Source organism: Barbus barbus, assembly GCF_936440315.1.
Source record: "Barbus barbus genome assembly, chromosome: 41".
NCBI classification, from domain to species: domain Eukaryota; kingdom Metazoa; phylum Chordata; class Actinopteri; order Cypriniformes; family Cyprinidae; genus Barbus; species Barbus barbus.
The window spans coordinates 16,272,988-16,286,619 of NC_136719.1; the positions used below are offsets into that span (position 1 = coordinate 16,272,988).

General features: G+C 37.2%; 1 protein-coding gene across 2 annotated transcripts in view; it reads right to left on the minus strand.

Moving 5' to 3' along the window:
* LOC306860553 (cyclic AMP-dependent transcription factor ATF-7-like) overlaps window positions 1-13,632 on the minus strand; it is a gene marked incomplete at its 5' end in the record, with an annotated part of 32,756 nt that overhangs the window by 10,124 nt on the left and 9,000 nt on the right. The window contains 4 exons of one of the 2 annotated variants that reach the window (XM_079402298.1): window positions 3,192-3,356; window positions 3,565-3,695; window positions 4,615-4,711; window positions 12,980-13,051. In XM_079402298.1, the coding sequence (XP_079258424.1) occupies window positions 3,192-3,356; window positions 3,565-3,695; window positions 4,615-4,711; window positions 12,980-13,027 (441 nt within the window). Of the gene's footprint in view, window positions 1-3,191; window positions 3,357-3,564; window positions 3,696-4,614; window positions 4,712-12,979; window positions 13,076-13,632 lie in introns of those variants that run through there. The other variant, XM_079402297.1, reaches the window with a different exon arrangement.

Consider the following 13,632-nt stretch of genomic DNA (forward strand, 5'->3'; position numbering starts at 1 on the left):
TTTTTAAAGCTTGGGCTCCTAAACATTAGATCACTCGCACCCAAAGCAGTTATTGTAAATGAAATGATCACAGATAATAATTTTGATGTACTCTGCCTGACTGAAACCTGGCTTAAACCAAATTAATATTTTGGTCTAAATGAGTCTACTCCACCAAGCTACTGTTATAAACATGAGCCCCGTCAGACTGGTCGTGGCAGCGGTGTTGCAACAATATATAGTGATATTCTCAATGTTACTCAGAAAACAGGATACAGGAGGTTTAACAAAATACTTCTGCTTAATGTTACACTGTTAGATATGCAAAAGAAATCTCTCCTATCTCTTGCTCTGGCTACTGTGTATAGACCGCCAGGGCCATATACAGATTTCCTAAAAGAATTTGCAGATTTCCTCTCAGATCTATTGGTCAATGTTGATAAAGTGCTAATTGTCTGAGATTTTAACATTCACGTTGATAATACAAATGATGCGTTAGGACTTGCGTTTACTGACCTAATAAACTCTTTTGGAGTCAAGCAAAACGTCACCGGGCCCACTCATCGTTTTAATCATACGCTAGATTTAATTATATCGCATGGAATTGATCTTACCGATATAGATATCGTACCTCAAAGTGATGATGTTACTGATCATCTTCAAGTATGTTACTGATCATCAAGCTAGTATCACGCATGCTGCGTATTACTGATATTAGTTATATGGCTCCGCGTTATAGTCCGGGCAGAACTATTGTTCCAGCCACCAAAGACAGATTCACAAATAACCTGCCTGATTTATCTCAACTGTTCTGTGTACCCATAAATCTCTAATACATTAGAAGCTGTTGCCTAAAACGTTAGAGAAAAACGCACTGCGCCATGGTACAACAGTTATACCCATTCTCTCAAGAAAGAAACTCGTAATCTTGAGCGCAAATAGAGAAAAACTAACTTGGAAGTTTTTAGAATTGTGTGGAAAAACAGTATGTCCAGCTATAGACAGGCTCTAAAAGCTGCCAGGGCAGAGCATAGCCGCAAACTCATAGATAATAACCAAAACAATCCAAGGTTCTTATTTAGCACAGTGGCTAGATTAACAAATAAACACATGGCACCCGATCTAAATATTCCCTCACAGTTTAATAGTAATGACTTTATGAATTTCTTTACTGATAAAATAGATAACATCAGAAATACAATAACAAATGTAGATTCTACTGCGTCTAGTATTTCAGCTTCATTTATCGCACCCAAAGAAAAACTGCAGTGCTTTACAACTATAGGACAGGAAGAGCTAAATAAACTTGTCAGTGCATCTAAACCAACAACATGTTTATTAGATCCTGTACCCACTAAACTACTGAAAGAGTTGTTACCTGTAGCAGAAGAACCGCTTCTCAATATTATTAACTCATCGTTATCTTTAGGTCGCGTCCCAAAACCATTCAAGCTGGCGGATATTAAGCCTCTTATTAAGAAACCACAACTAGATTCTAATGAACTGGCAAATTACAGACCCATTTCAAATCTTCCGTTTATGTCTAAAATTTTAGAAAAAGTTGTGTCTGCTCAATTGTGTTCCTACTTGCAAAAATAATTTCCTCGTATTAAATTCAGATAAGACAGAGATATTACTTATTGGACCAAAAAACAGTACACAGAATCTCTTGGATTACACGTCACGTCCTCTAAAGTAAAAAATCTGGGTGTTATATTAGACAGCAACTTGTCCTTTGAAATCATATTTCCCATGTTACAAAAACAGCATTTAACCATCTTAGAAACATTGCCAAGCTTCAAAACATGCTACCTGTTTCTGATGCAGAAAAGCTAGTTCATGCATTCATGACCTCTAGACTGGACTATTGTAATGCACTGCTAGGTGGTTGTCCTGCATCTTCAATAAACAAGCTACAGATAGTCCAAAATGCAGCGGCTAGAGTTCTTACCAGGTCAAGAAAATATGATCATATTACCCCAATTTTACAGTCTCTGCACTGGCTACCTATTAAGTTCCGTATCATTTACAAAATATTATTACTTGCCTATAAGGCCCTAAATGGTTTAGCTCCTGCGTACCTAACTCATCTTCTACCACGCTACAATCCAACCTGCTCCCTAAGGTCGCAAAACTCTGGACTTTTGGTAGTACCTAGTAGGGATGCACCGATACTGAGCTCCTGTACTCTACTAAAGGAGGTAGAGCTTTTTCACATTTGGCTCCCAAACTCTGGAATAGCCTTCCTGATAACGTTCGGGGTTCAGACACACTCTCTCTGTTTAAATCTAGATTAAAGACACATCTCTTTAGCCAAGCATTCACATAATGCATCTTATAATCTTGTACTGCAGTTATATCTGATCAAATGTACATTATTATTATTATTCTTTAGCTTGGGTTGAAGAAATTATTTTTGCTTAGATGGAACAGCAGCTACGCTAATTATGTCTCTATTTGTTTCTCTGTTTAGGGATTAACATCCCGTGGTAACTAGGAATTACAGAAGCTTCAGTCTGGATCCAACCCTTAAATGATCTGAGATGACCAAACACCTGAGAAAAGATAATGCCAACCCCTCAGAGAACCTCAGAGGATGCCAATGCTCAGACAACAAACAGAATTACCAAATTTTGCCATAAGTTAAACATATTAAGGTTCTGCAATATATAAATATATTGTGGAAACTTAATTTCCTGTAGCGCTGCTTTGCAACGATTTGTATAGTAAAAAGCATTATACAAATAAACTTGAACTTAATTAAATACATTGTTAAAAATAATAATTTTAAATAATTCTCATTTAATTATTAAATGAAATTAATTATTTTAACTTGTTTTTTCAATACAAGTGAAAAGTTCAATGTAAAAGTTTATATGAATTTCATAATGTCTTAGTATTCGATTTGTCCTCCTTTTGCAAAACTCAAACTGCATGAACTCTACAAGTTTGTGTAAAACCTGATTATCATATTCTCCATGATTTGAGAAAGATCTAAAGAGTATCGTGTGCTTCAGTGAAAGAATATCTGTCTGCACAAAAATACACATGATCAGCATCAGAATCTTAAATCTTCATTTTACATGTTTCAAAATCCTAACCTTCTAGGTTTAAATCAGGTTTTGAATTGCAGATTTCCAGTGTGGTTTCAGATTTTTAGATTTTGTGCTTTTGGTTTTGCTCTAGCAGTCTGGTTTGCATAAAGCATGTACCTTTCCTCTGCTTACGGGCTCTTTGCTGCTGTCTGACATGCTGGAGATGGAGTCAGGGCTGGCAGGCGGAGAAGAGTCCACCTCCACGAGGTCCTCCTCCTTCACCTTAATGTCTGAAGGCGTCTGCAAACTCATGTCAAGTGCTCCTGAATTAGGAGCAGGCAACTGCATGGGAAAAAAAAAAGAAAGACAGACGAAGAACGCGACATACAGAGAAGGAGAGAGCGAGACGAGATGGTGTTACACATGAGAACTGATATGGAACTCTGCAGTCCATAAATCTGAGTTTTTGGCAGCAGGCAGCCCAAGCTCCTCATGTTTGGAGCACGTCTGACTGTTTGACTGAATCCCTCCACCTAGTCCCATAGCTCACCAGGTTCTTGACCCTCTTGTCCTCATCTTCCTGGGCCTTAGGGAACTCCTGCTCGAACGAGCTGGCCAGCTCATTGAACAGGCCCACCTCTTCACAGTTTTTCAGGAAACGAGTGGGAGTCGGCGTCTGGTCTGGAGTACAGAGCGAGAAAAAGAGAGATCTCATTGTTTCCTTATGCAAGACGGCCTCAAGGACAATATAAACTCTGCCATGCAGCTAAACGGTTGTACGTACCAGTACTAACCAAATCTGCTTGAGATTTGACATGATTAATCTGGGAGAGTTCAAGGCTGTTATTACATTTGTGTTTTTTCCCAAGGGTTTAATGTGACAAAAAAAACAGCACGTTGTGAATTTTCCCCCTTAAGATTACTAGTTTAAGTAGGGACTTAGCTTCACTCCACAGCTATAAAGTAATGATATCGAATTACATTGTTAAATCTCTGTACTATTTGCTTTGTCAGTGCCATTAAAACTAGCATTCCAGGTTACCATTAACCACAAAAGAAGTGACAAAAAACATGCACATAAATATGGGATGGATGGTAGAAACATGCATCTACCAAAGACAAATTAATAAATCACTACAGTATTTTTTTTATATATGTATAAAAAGGCATTCAATATTTCTATAATTTAATAATAAATCAAGTTGCATAATAATTACGTCATTAAAACACACATATTTAACCCTAACGTTTTACATTTTTAATATTAAAAATAATAAAAATGTAAATTATATATGTTATAATTTAATAAAAAAAATTAACAATCATTTATAGCACAATTAATTATGCTATTAGTTATATGTAAATATAAATATATATATATATATATATATATATATATATATATATTATGTAAGGGATAATGTAATTTATAAATAATATTTTTTTAATTAATACATTAATATTATAGGATACAATTATATTATAATATATACACACACACTCATACATAGACCGACATGTGTATATATAATTATATATATAAAAATAATATGTTTGATAACTGTGCACTGTGCATTCACACTTTCTGCGTGCAAAGTACCTGCAATGATGACTGAGTCAGTTCTGGCGGGTCCAAACTTCAGCGTCATTTCATGTTTGTGTTTATGGACAGCCAGGTGGTCCTCATTAGTAAACCTCTACAAAGCGACACAGACAAACAGATGGATTACGAGACAAAACTGACCAGAAAAAGAGAAAGGAGCATTTCAAGACCTCAGGGCAGAGACACATTTCCAAAGGAAGAAGAGGGAGCGGTTTTGACAAGATTTGTCTTTCGAAACAGATATTGTAGGCCAGAGAGGACTTAATAATGATCATTTTTCACCAAAACCCGTGCTCAGCTCAAAGTCTCTGAGGTATAGGATGTAACTATACAGTGTCAGTGTCAAAGACGTACAGTTGAGACGGCTTTCTTTTTCACAGCTGACCTTTGTGCCCTTATACAGCCTCAAGGCTTACAACACTTCCATTTCTTTACACTTCTGTTCAGAAGTGCAGCTACAGCATTACACAGTAAGTATTGAACTTCCACATTTGTCAAATACTAAAAAAAAGTTCTACCAGCTTTCATGCAATTCAAAAATACATTGTGCAAATGACAAAAGGACTACTGCTAAGATGGAGTTTTGTGGTTTAGCGCTTTGACCCAGTGGCCGAGCCATGATGTTATGCATGCAAGACACAGCAGCTCATGGGCAGAGAAAACTACACAGATGTATTCAATAGCATTTATGACAGGCAATCATGCATTCTCCAACATGCTTTTATATTTACCTTTGAAACAAAACGGCTGTTAAAGTGGTAAAACTGTACGCTGCAGATACATAGCCAGTGAATCATGGATATTTAAGAAAACAGTATTAAAGATGCTTTTTTTTGTAATATGATGCATAAAATGCCCCTATGATCTGACAGATAAAAATGAAATGGGTGTTCTAAGCAGGAAATGTAATCTAATAAAAAAATGTTATATATCTATAGAACCTCCTTTTCTGTTTCATTGCTATGATTTCAGTTCCTTTACTGAATCTTTCACAACATAAAAATCTGAAAAAAACAACAAAAGCAACTCCACTGCCAAATGATGAGAGAACTTTGCTATATAAATATACAATTCTTCAAAAAGGTATTTACAGATTATTTAAAGACTTTTCACAGTCTCCTTAGAAGCAGCATTGTCATATTGTCTGTTTTAACTACATGTTAAATGAATAATATTAATAATATAATATGAACAACAAGACGTAAACTCTTTATTTTTGATTCACTAAAAAACAGATCATAAGAGTCATTTGTCCAGGAATCAGTCTGCTTTGGATGAGCTGTTTTGTTTGATTCGCGCCAAAAACAAACCAAAAAAACAGCTCATAAGAGACAATCGTTCAGGAATCAAACTACTTTGGATGTGATGTAAGCTATGTTTCATTCACTTGGGAATCAGACTGCATTGGCACCACTGTACTGTATGTGTTTGATTCACTAAAAAGGAGGAGTTAAAAAGAGTAATTCATTCAGAAGTTATTTGCTCAGGACTACACTGTTTACACTGTATGTTTGTGATTCACTAAAGAACCGACTGATTTGGACAATACTGGTTATGATGCATAGTTTGGATTCATTAAAAAGTTTGACTCAAAATAGTTACAGTCATGGCCAAAAATATCGGCACCCTTGGTAAATATGATCAAAGAAGGTTGTGAAAATTAATCTGCATTGTTAATCCTTTTGATCTTTTATTTAAAAAAAATTCACAAAAATCTAACTTTTCACTGGATAATAAGAATTTAAAATGGGGGGAAATATCATTATGAAATAAATGTTTTTCTCAAATACACGTTGGACACAATTATTGGTACCCCTAGAAATTCTTATGAGCAAATTATCTCTGAAGTATATTCCCATTCATATTCAAGGGCTCAACTGGTTAAGAACCAGTTGAGCCCTTAAAATCTGACTTTGCTGCAGTTGGAATTGAACTGCTGGTTCGTTTGGCCAGAGAACTGGCCCCCCGACTGAACCTGGTTTCTCCCAAGGTTTTTTCTCCATTCTGTCACCGATGGAGTTTTGGTTCCTTGCCGCTGTCGCCTCTGGCTTGTTTAGTTGGGGACACTTCATCTCCAGCGATATCGTCGACCTGATTGCAAAGACACTATTTAAACTGAACTGAGCTGGATGATGACATCACTGAATTCAATAATGAAATGCCTTTAACTGAAAATCTTTTTTTAATCTTTTCATTTTACATTATTGACACACTATTTTCCTTTTTTGATATTGTGCAGTTGCTTTGACACAATTTACATCGTTAAAAGCGCTATATAAATAAAGGTGACTTGACTTTACTTTACAATTTTGAGCACTCTAGGGTGATTATGAACATGAAATTATCCAGCCATGGCTTCCTGTTTCACAGAAATATAAATGGGAGGGAAAACAAAGCCCAAATTCCCTTAATCATTCATCACAATGAGAAAAACCAAAGAATATATTTCTGATGTGCAGCAAAAGATTATTGAGCTTCACAAAATAGTGAAGTGCTTTAAGAAAAGAGCTAGAGCAGTGAAAATTCCCATTTCCACCATCAGGGCAATAATTAAGAATTTCCAATTTAACATAAAATGTTACGAAACCGCCTGGAAGAGGACGTGTGTCTATATCGTCCTAATGCACGGTGAGGAGGAGAATTTGAGTGGCTAAAGACTCTCCAAGGACCACAGCTGGAGAATTGCAGAAAATAGTTGAGTCTCGGGGTCAGAAAATCATTTTTTTTAAAAATGGTCAAACAGCATGTTCACCGCATGTTGTTTGGGAGGGTTTCAAGAAAGATTTTCCTCACCCATCCAAAAACAAACTCCAGCATATTCAGTTATCAGACACGACTGGAACTTCAAATGGGACTGGCTTCTATGGTCAGATTAAACAAAAAAAAATGAGCTTTTTAGCAGCAAACACTCAAGATGGGTTTGGTGAACACAGGGGTAAAAAGTACCCCATGTGTAGAATGAAATATACTGCTGTATTTTTGATGTTGTGGGCCTATATTTCTGCTGGAGGTCCTGGACATCTTGTTTAGACACATGGCATCATGGATTCTATCAAATACCAACAGATAAAAAAAAATCAATAAGTGACTGGCTCTGTCAGAAATCTTATAATGGGCCATTTTTGGATCTTCCAACCGTACAATAATCCAAACACAAACCTCAAAAACAACACAAAAATGGGTCGCTGGGCACAAAACCAAACTTCTGCTCTGACCATTCCAGTCCTCTGACCTGAACTCTATAGAAAATGATTGAGGTGAACTGAAGAGAAGAAGCACTGTCATGGAGCTGTGAATCTAAAGGATCTGGAGAGATTCTGGATGAAGGAATGGTCTCTGATCTCTTCTCAGGTGTTCTCTAACCTCATCAGGCATTATGAGAGAACATTTAGAGCTGTTAAACTGGCAAATGGAGGTTTCAAAATGTATTGAATAAAAGGGTGCCATTAATTTTGGCCAATGTGTATTAGAGAAAAACATTTATTTCATAATGATATTTCCCCGCATTTTAAATTCTTAGTATTCAATGAAAGGTTAGATTTTTGTGAATTATGTTAAATAAAAGATCAAAAGGATTAACAATGCAGATTAATTTTCACAGCCTTCTTTGATCATATTTACCAAGGGTGCCGATATTTTTGGCCATGACTGTATTTGCTCAGGAATCAGAACTACAGTTTGTGCCGTATGTTTCTGATTCACTAAAAACAATGGAATCAAACAAGTTGTTGTTTAAATGTTGTTACGTTTTTGATTCACTAAAAAAAAAAAAAATACTCAAAATATCTATTTGCTTGGGATTCAGATGACATCGGTTGCGATGCGTGTTTTTGATTCACTAAAAAGAACCAATTCAAAAGAGTAATTTGTTCAGGTATTGGACTACACTGGTAAATGCTGTGTTTGTTGAATACATTAAAAAGAACTGGCTCATTTGGAATCAGACGACACTGGTCAAGCGTCATCCAGTTCAGTTTTCTTGTTTTTGTAATGGAAGGTTTTGCGGAAAATAACAGTTGTTTGAAGAAGCGCCTCAACTACTGGATCCTTGCGGTCTCTTCCAAAACAGCTTGAGCGGACGTGGAGCCTCTAGGATTAGCTTTTCCTCTTTCTGAGTGGATTTCATGACTCAAGCCGTGTTCTCTGGGCTTCACAGTCTTCTTCAGACTATTTCTGGCTCCGTGTCACAGTTACAGTTCAGCCGTGACAGCGCAAAGTGGAAAACAGTCAAGTGTCAGAGGCGTATTTTTAGATGTGCCAGCATCATCAATACAACAACTGCATGGCCCGTAGCTTCATCTCCCTCGACTTAAATGAGTTACTCTGGCAAGGACAACACACAATGACAACACAAGGACAACAGAATGACTGAAGCAAACAGAGCAACTCACTTAACACCAACAAACAAGTGGCACAGCTAGAGTGCCTTATGTGCATGGAGTAGACTTTTTATACTTCCGCTTTTGCAGCTGTATCTTAAGTTTGTACTTTCCTCTCAGAAAGGAGAATGCGACACTGGGAAATGCAACAAATAGAACTTATCTAGTAATCAAGATTCAGAATGAATGTTATATAGCAGCACAGTCTAGTATTAAACTGACCGTACTAAGATCAATATGCATTTCTCATTAATTCACGTAAGCATAAAAGGGAAACGTAGGTATAGCTTAAAAAACGCCAAGCAATGCACAAAGCAATGCAAATTATTTGTCAAATACCAAAGTATAAATACTCTGACCAAGTTCTCCCAGCAGGACATGGCCATCTATGCATAAAATCTGAGTTTTTGTTGGCCTAAGGTTAGAACACATGCTCCTACATGTTGAGCTGCAGTGCTCATGCGGGCAGAAAGAAAGTTTGAGCCCAGCTCACTTCTTTTACTGATCTTCTTTCCATTATTTCCTGTTTTTTTTCTATACCATATCTAGCAAAAACTTTAAAAAACAGCCTAAATATACTGTAGAAACTGTTAATTATAAACAGTCTTAGTTTGCTCATTCCAATCGCTAATATCTATTGGTATACCGTAGATTTGAATCCTAATAAAAAAAAAAAAAGGCAAAAACTAAAATCTTTAAAAAAAATGCAAAAGTAATATTATAAAATATTATTACAATTTAAACAACTGTTTAAGATTTCAAAATGTTAAAATGTCATTTATTCCTGTGATGGCAAAGCTGCATTTTCAGCCATTATTCCAATCTTCAGTGTCACATGATCCTAATATTCTGATTTGATGCTCAAGAAAGATCTCTTATTATTATCAATCCTGAAAACAGTTGTGCTGCTTAATATAAAAAAAAGTCCAAAAGTACAGCATTTATTTGAAATAGAAATCTTTTGTAATATTATGTATTTACAGTCACTTTTGATCAATTGAATGCTTTCTTACTGAATAAAGTATTAATTTCTTTCAAAAAGAAAAACTAATTGAACCCAAATATTTGAGTGTATGTCCTGGATTTCCTTTTGTAAAAACTAGACCACAAACTGACTAGCAAGCACTAACTAAAATATTACACATTTTAATCAGAGTGCATTAAAAAGGATTCGTTTACATTGAACATAGCTTTAAACAAGCACTAGCATTGATATTAAATCTCAGTTTCCTCCAGCGTGTAATTTTTCAGTAATAGGTTGACAAAACAGAGGAGTCACGTGAAAATCTGGTTCACTGGGAAGAAGCAAAACAATCTTAAACCCCTATGGACTTCAGTATGACGCAAACAGCGTTTGCTAGTCAACAAAAGAACAATACCTCCACTAGAGTAAACCCTCACTCCCCTCATCCAGCTACACAGAGCCTGACAGATGTGCACAACCTGATCTCTAGTTCCACTATTATCCTTTTATTCCCTGCTTATGTGGCCTTTAGTTTTGGTTTACAGTAGCTGAGTGGTCTTAGAGGAGCCTTATTTTTTACCTCACTACATGATACGTCATTACCACTTATTAACTAAGATATTCAACTTATAAACCTGGATGCTTCAACGCACACTACTGTTCAACAGTTTGGGGTCAGTAAGATGAAGAAATTAATACATTTATTCAGCAAAGATGCATTAAATTGATAAAAAGTGACTGCAAAGACTTCACATTGTAACAAAGATTTCTATGATCTTTTGAACTTCTATTAATAAAAAAATTCTGAATGTTTCCACAAAAATAGTTTTTAAAATTGATAATAATAAGAAATGTTTCTTAAACAGCCAGGGGGGCAGATGGGATCTTTTAACTGGGGGGGACCAAGATCCCTTCTTTTTAATGTTTTGTTTCTCTGATATTTTTCTCTTTTTTTTATCTGCCATCTCTCTCAATCTATAGTCGATCTCTTCTCGGGGAAAGTCATGGCCTAATGGTTAGGGAGTCGGACTCGTAATCGAAAGGTTGCGGGTTCGAGTCCCCGGCCGGCAGGGATTGTAGGTGGGGGGAGTGAATGTCCAGCGCTCTCTCCACCCTCAATACCACGACTGAGGTGCCCTTGAGCAAGGCACCGAACCCCCAACTGCTCCCCGGGCGCTGCAGCATGGCTGCCCACTGCTCCGGGTGTGTGTTCACGGTGTGTGTGTGTGTGTGTGTGCATTTGTTCACTACTCACTGCTGTGTGTGTGCACTTGGATGGGTTAAACGCAGAGCACCAATTTCGAGTATGGGTCACCATACTTGACAATACGTCACGACTTACTTCTCTCTATAAGTACAAGACACACCCCCTTACTGCTGATTGGCTACACGAGTGTTTTGGGTTTTTCAAAAATCGCTCAGTGCACGTTTAAGTACATTAGCACTACTTAGGCTAATGTACATAGCGGAAACCCTGATTAATCCTCTGTTTACCGATGTCGCCTTTCGTAGAGACAGTGAGGGGGACGGATCGGGTCACTATGACTCTGGGGGGGTCATGTCCGCACCGTCCCTAGTGCCATCTGCGTGCCTGAAAACAGCAAATCTAGACTAATGATGCTGAAAATAAATTCATGTTGCCATCACAAGACTAAAAACGGATATAAAATGAAAAATAAATATTATGTCTCTCTTCAAAAACCAGTACAAGCTGAAAAATTATGTCTACTATAATATTCAAATCCTAGGCCTATATTCTAAGTATTACCAATAGTAATCTAAGGAACCTTTTTACGTAAGAAAAAACGATTTCTCCTGCACAAAGTCTGGCTAGGTCAAAGCAAGAAGTATTAAACAGTCATGGTCCCTGTGGCGTCTGAGAAAGAAACATCTGCAAACAACTAACTAACATAAATTATTCATCAAGTTCATGTTGTTCCTCTCAATTCTCAAGATTATGCCGCTAACGGTACGGTTAAATGATCATTGTTGCTTTCAGTATTAGAGAGGCAGTCTAACTGTTAAATTGCCTCATTCTGGTCCATGCTACTTTTCTCACACTGTTTTCTACGTAACTGTGGAGGAGAACATTCAGATCAAAACCACAGAACGAACATCACTGTCTCACTGAGTAGGATGGGTCTCGATCACTTCCTCTTTCAGTTTTCAATGCCCTCAAAGCAGCACATACCTCCAAAGGCCACACTGTTTTTCAGTTCTTACACTGGAAAAAAATTATTTTCTGGTACTATGATCCTTAAACCAAAATCAATTTACTTGAGAAGCAAAATTTTATATATATATATATATATATATATATATATATATATATATATATATATATATATATATATATATATATATATATATATATATATAGCAAAATAAAAAAAGAATTCCATCAATTAAAATTGTATTTATTACTACTTTTTTTTTACTATTTAACATTTTTATTGGGTGTTTTTTTATTTACAAATTTAATTTGTAACAAATTATCTGTAAACAGTTTTATTACATTATGCAATTTTGCTTGTTAGGTACTTTTTTGTTTTAGTGATATTTTTACTGGAAGAAAAAAAGAGATTAAATCATTGTTTTGCAGTGCACTCACTCTCAACCTACTTTGTCTGCAAGTTCATCATAAGTGCATCGATATGCATCAATAACCTCATCATAGCGTCTGCATGGACTTTGACTCAAACCAGACAAGTGTAGACAATAACTGCGCTGGGATTACTCATTGGCCAAGTTTGTGAGTGAGTCAGACAGTGCAAGAGACGTTAGCGCAGTTTCACAAGCGCGCTATCAGCTTCATCAGTGTGGCTCTGGGCTGCAGTGTGACAAAAACAACATGTTTTCAGAGCGGTGCAGCTGGCGCACCTCCCTCCACACACACGCCGGGCAGACGTCTGGTTACCGTGCAGCTAAGAGGACGACTCTTCAATAACCAGAGAATGCCCTATGAACCAGAAAAGCACACTCACACCTGAAACCCATGACAAAGTGAAAGCGAACTTACCTGCCCACAGCCAGGAGCACCGCACACAAAAGGCTTGTCGTCCCCCATCTTTGCAAAAGCGTTGCAATATAACTGTGGAAGAGAAGACGAGAACATTACTGAAGGGTTTTTCTAGAGATTCAAGCCAGGAAAAGTTCTTCAGCCAATCCCAGGGATGATTCTGCCTAGATCCTCGCTCAGCGCAGGAAGCGACGGGTGTTTAAAAATAACGAAGAACCGAGCACATGCATGTTAGTGTAGCGACTACAAGCTTCCCTGGTGATACTTCCTTTACACTGGGGGCATCTGGCAGGCCAATGACACGCAGAGTTCGGGATTTGCTCAAAGCAAAGTCTTTTTAGCCCCTCCTCTACTTTTCATTGTAGTCCTCTTGACACCATCTCCACAAAGCTCTTCTGTAGCGAAGACTCTAGTGCCACTCTACACCTTTGTCTGCAGTCATTCTCTGAACTCCTCCACCCGATTCTCAGGCTTAAATATCAGCAACCCACACTCCCAGACGCTCATCACTTTTCACAGGAACTCAAGACATCTACGCTGACATCAAGAGGTTGTACTGGTACCTTTTTGCCACACACCAGGAACCGATTTCCCTCAGAGATAAGAACGATTGATTGCCTTCATCTAATTCAAGAGGGTGTAATGAGTGCAAG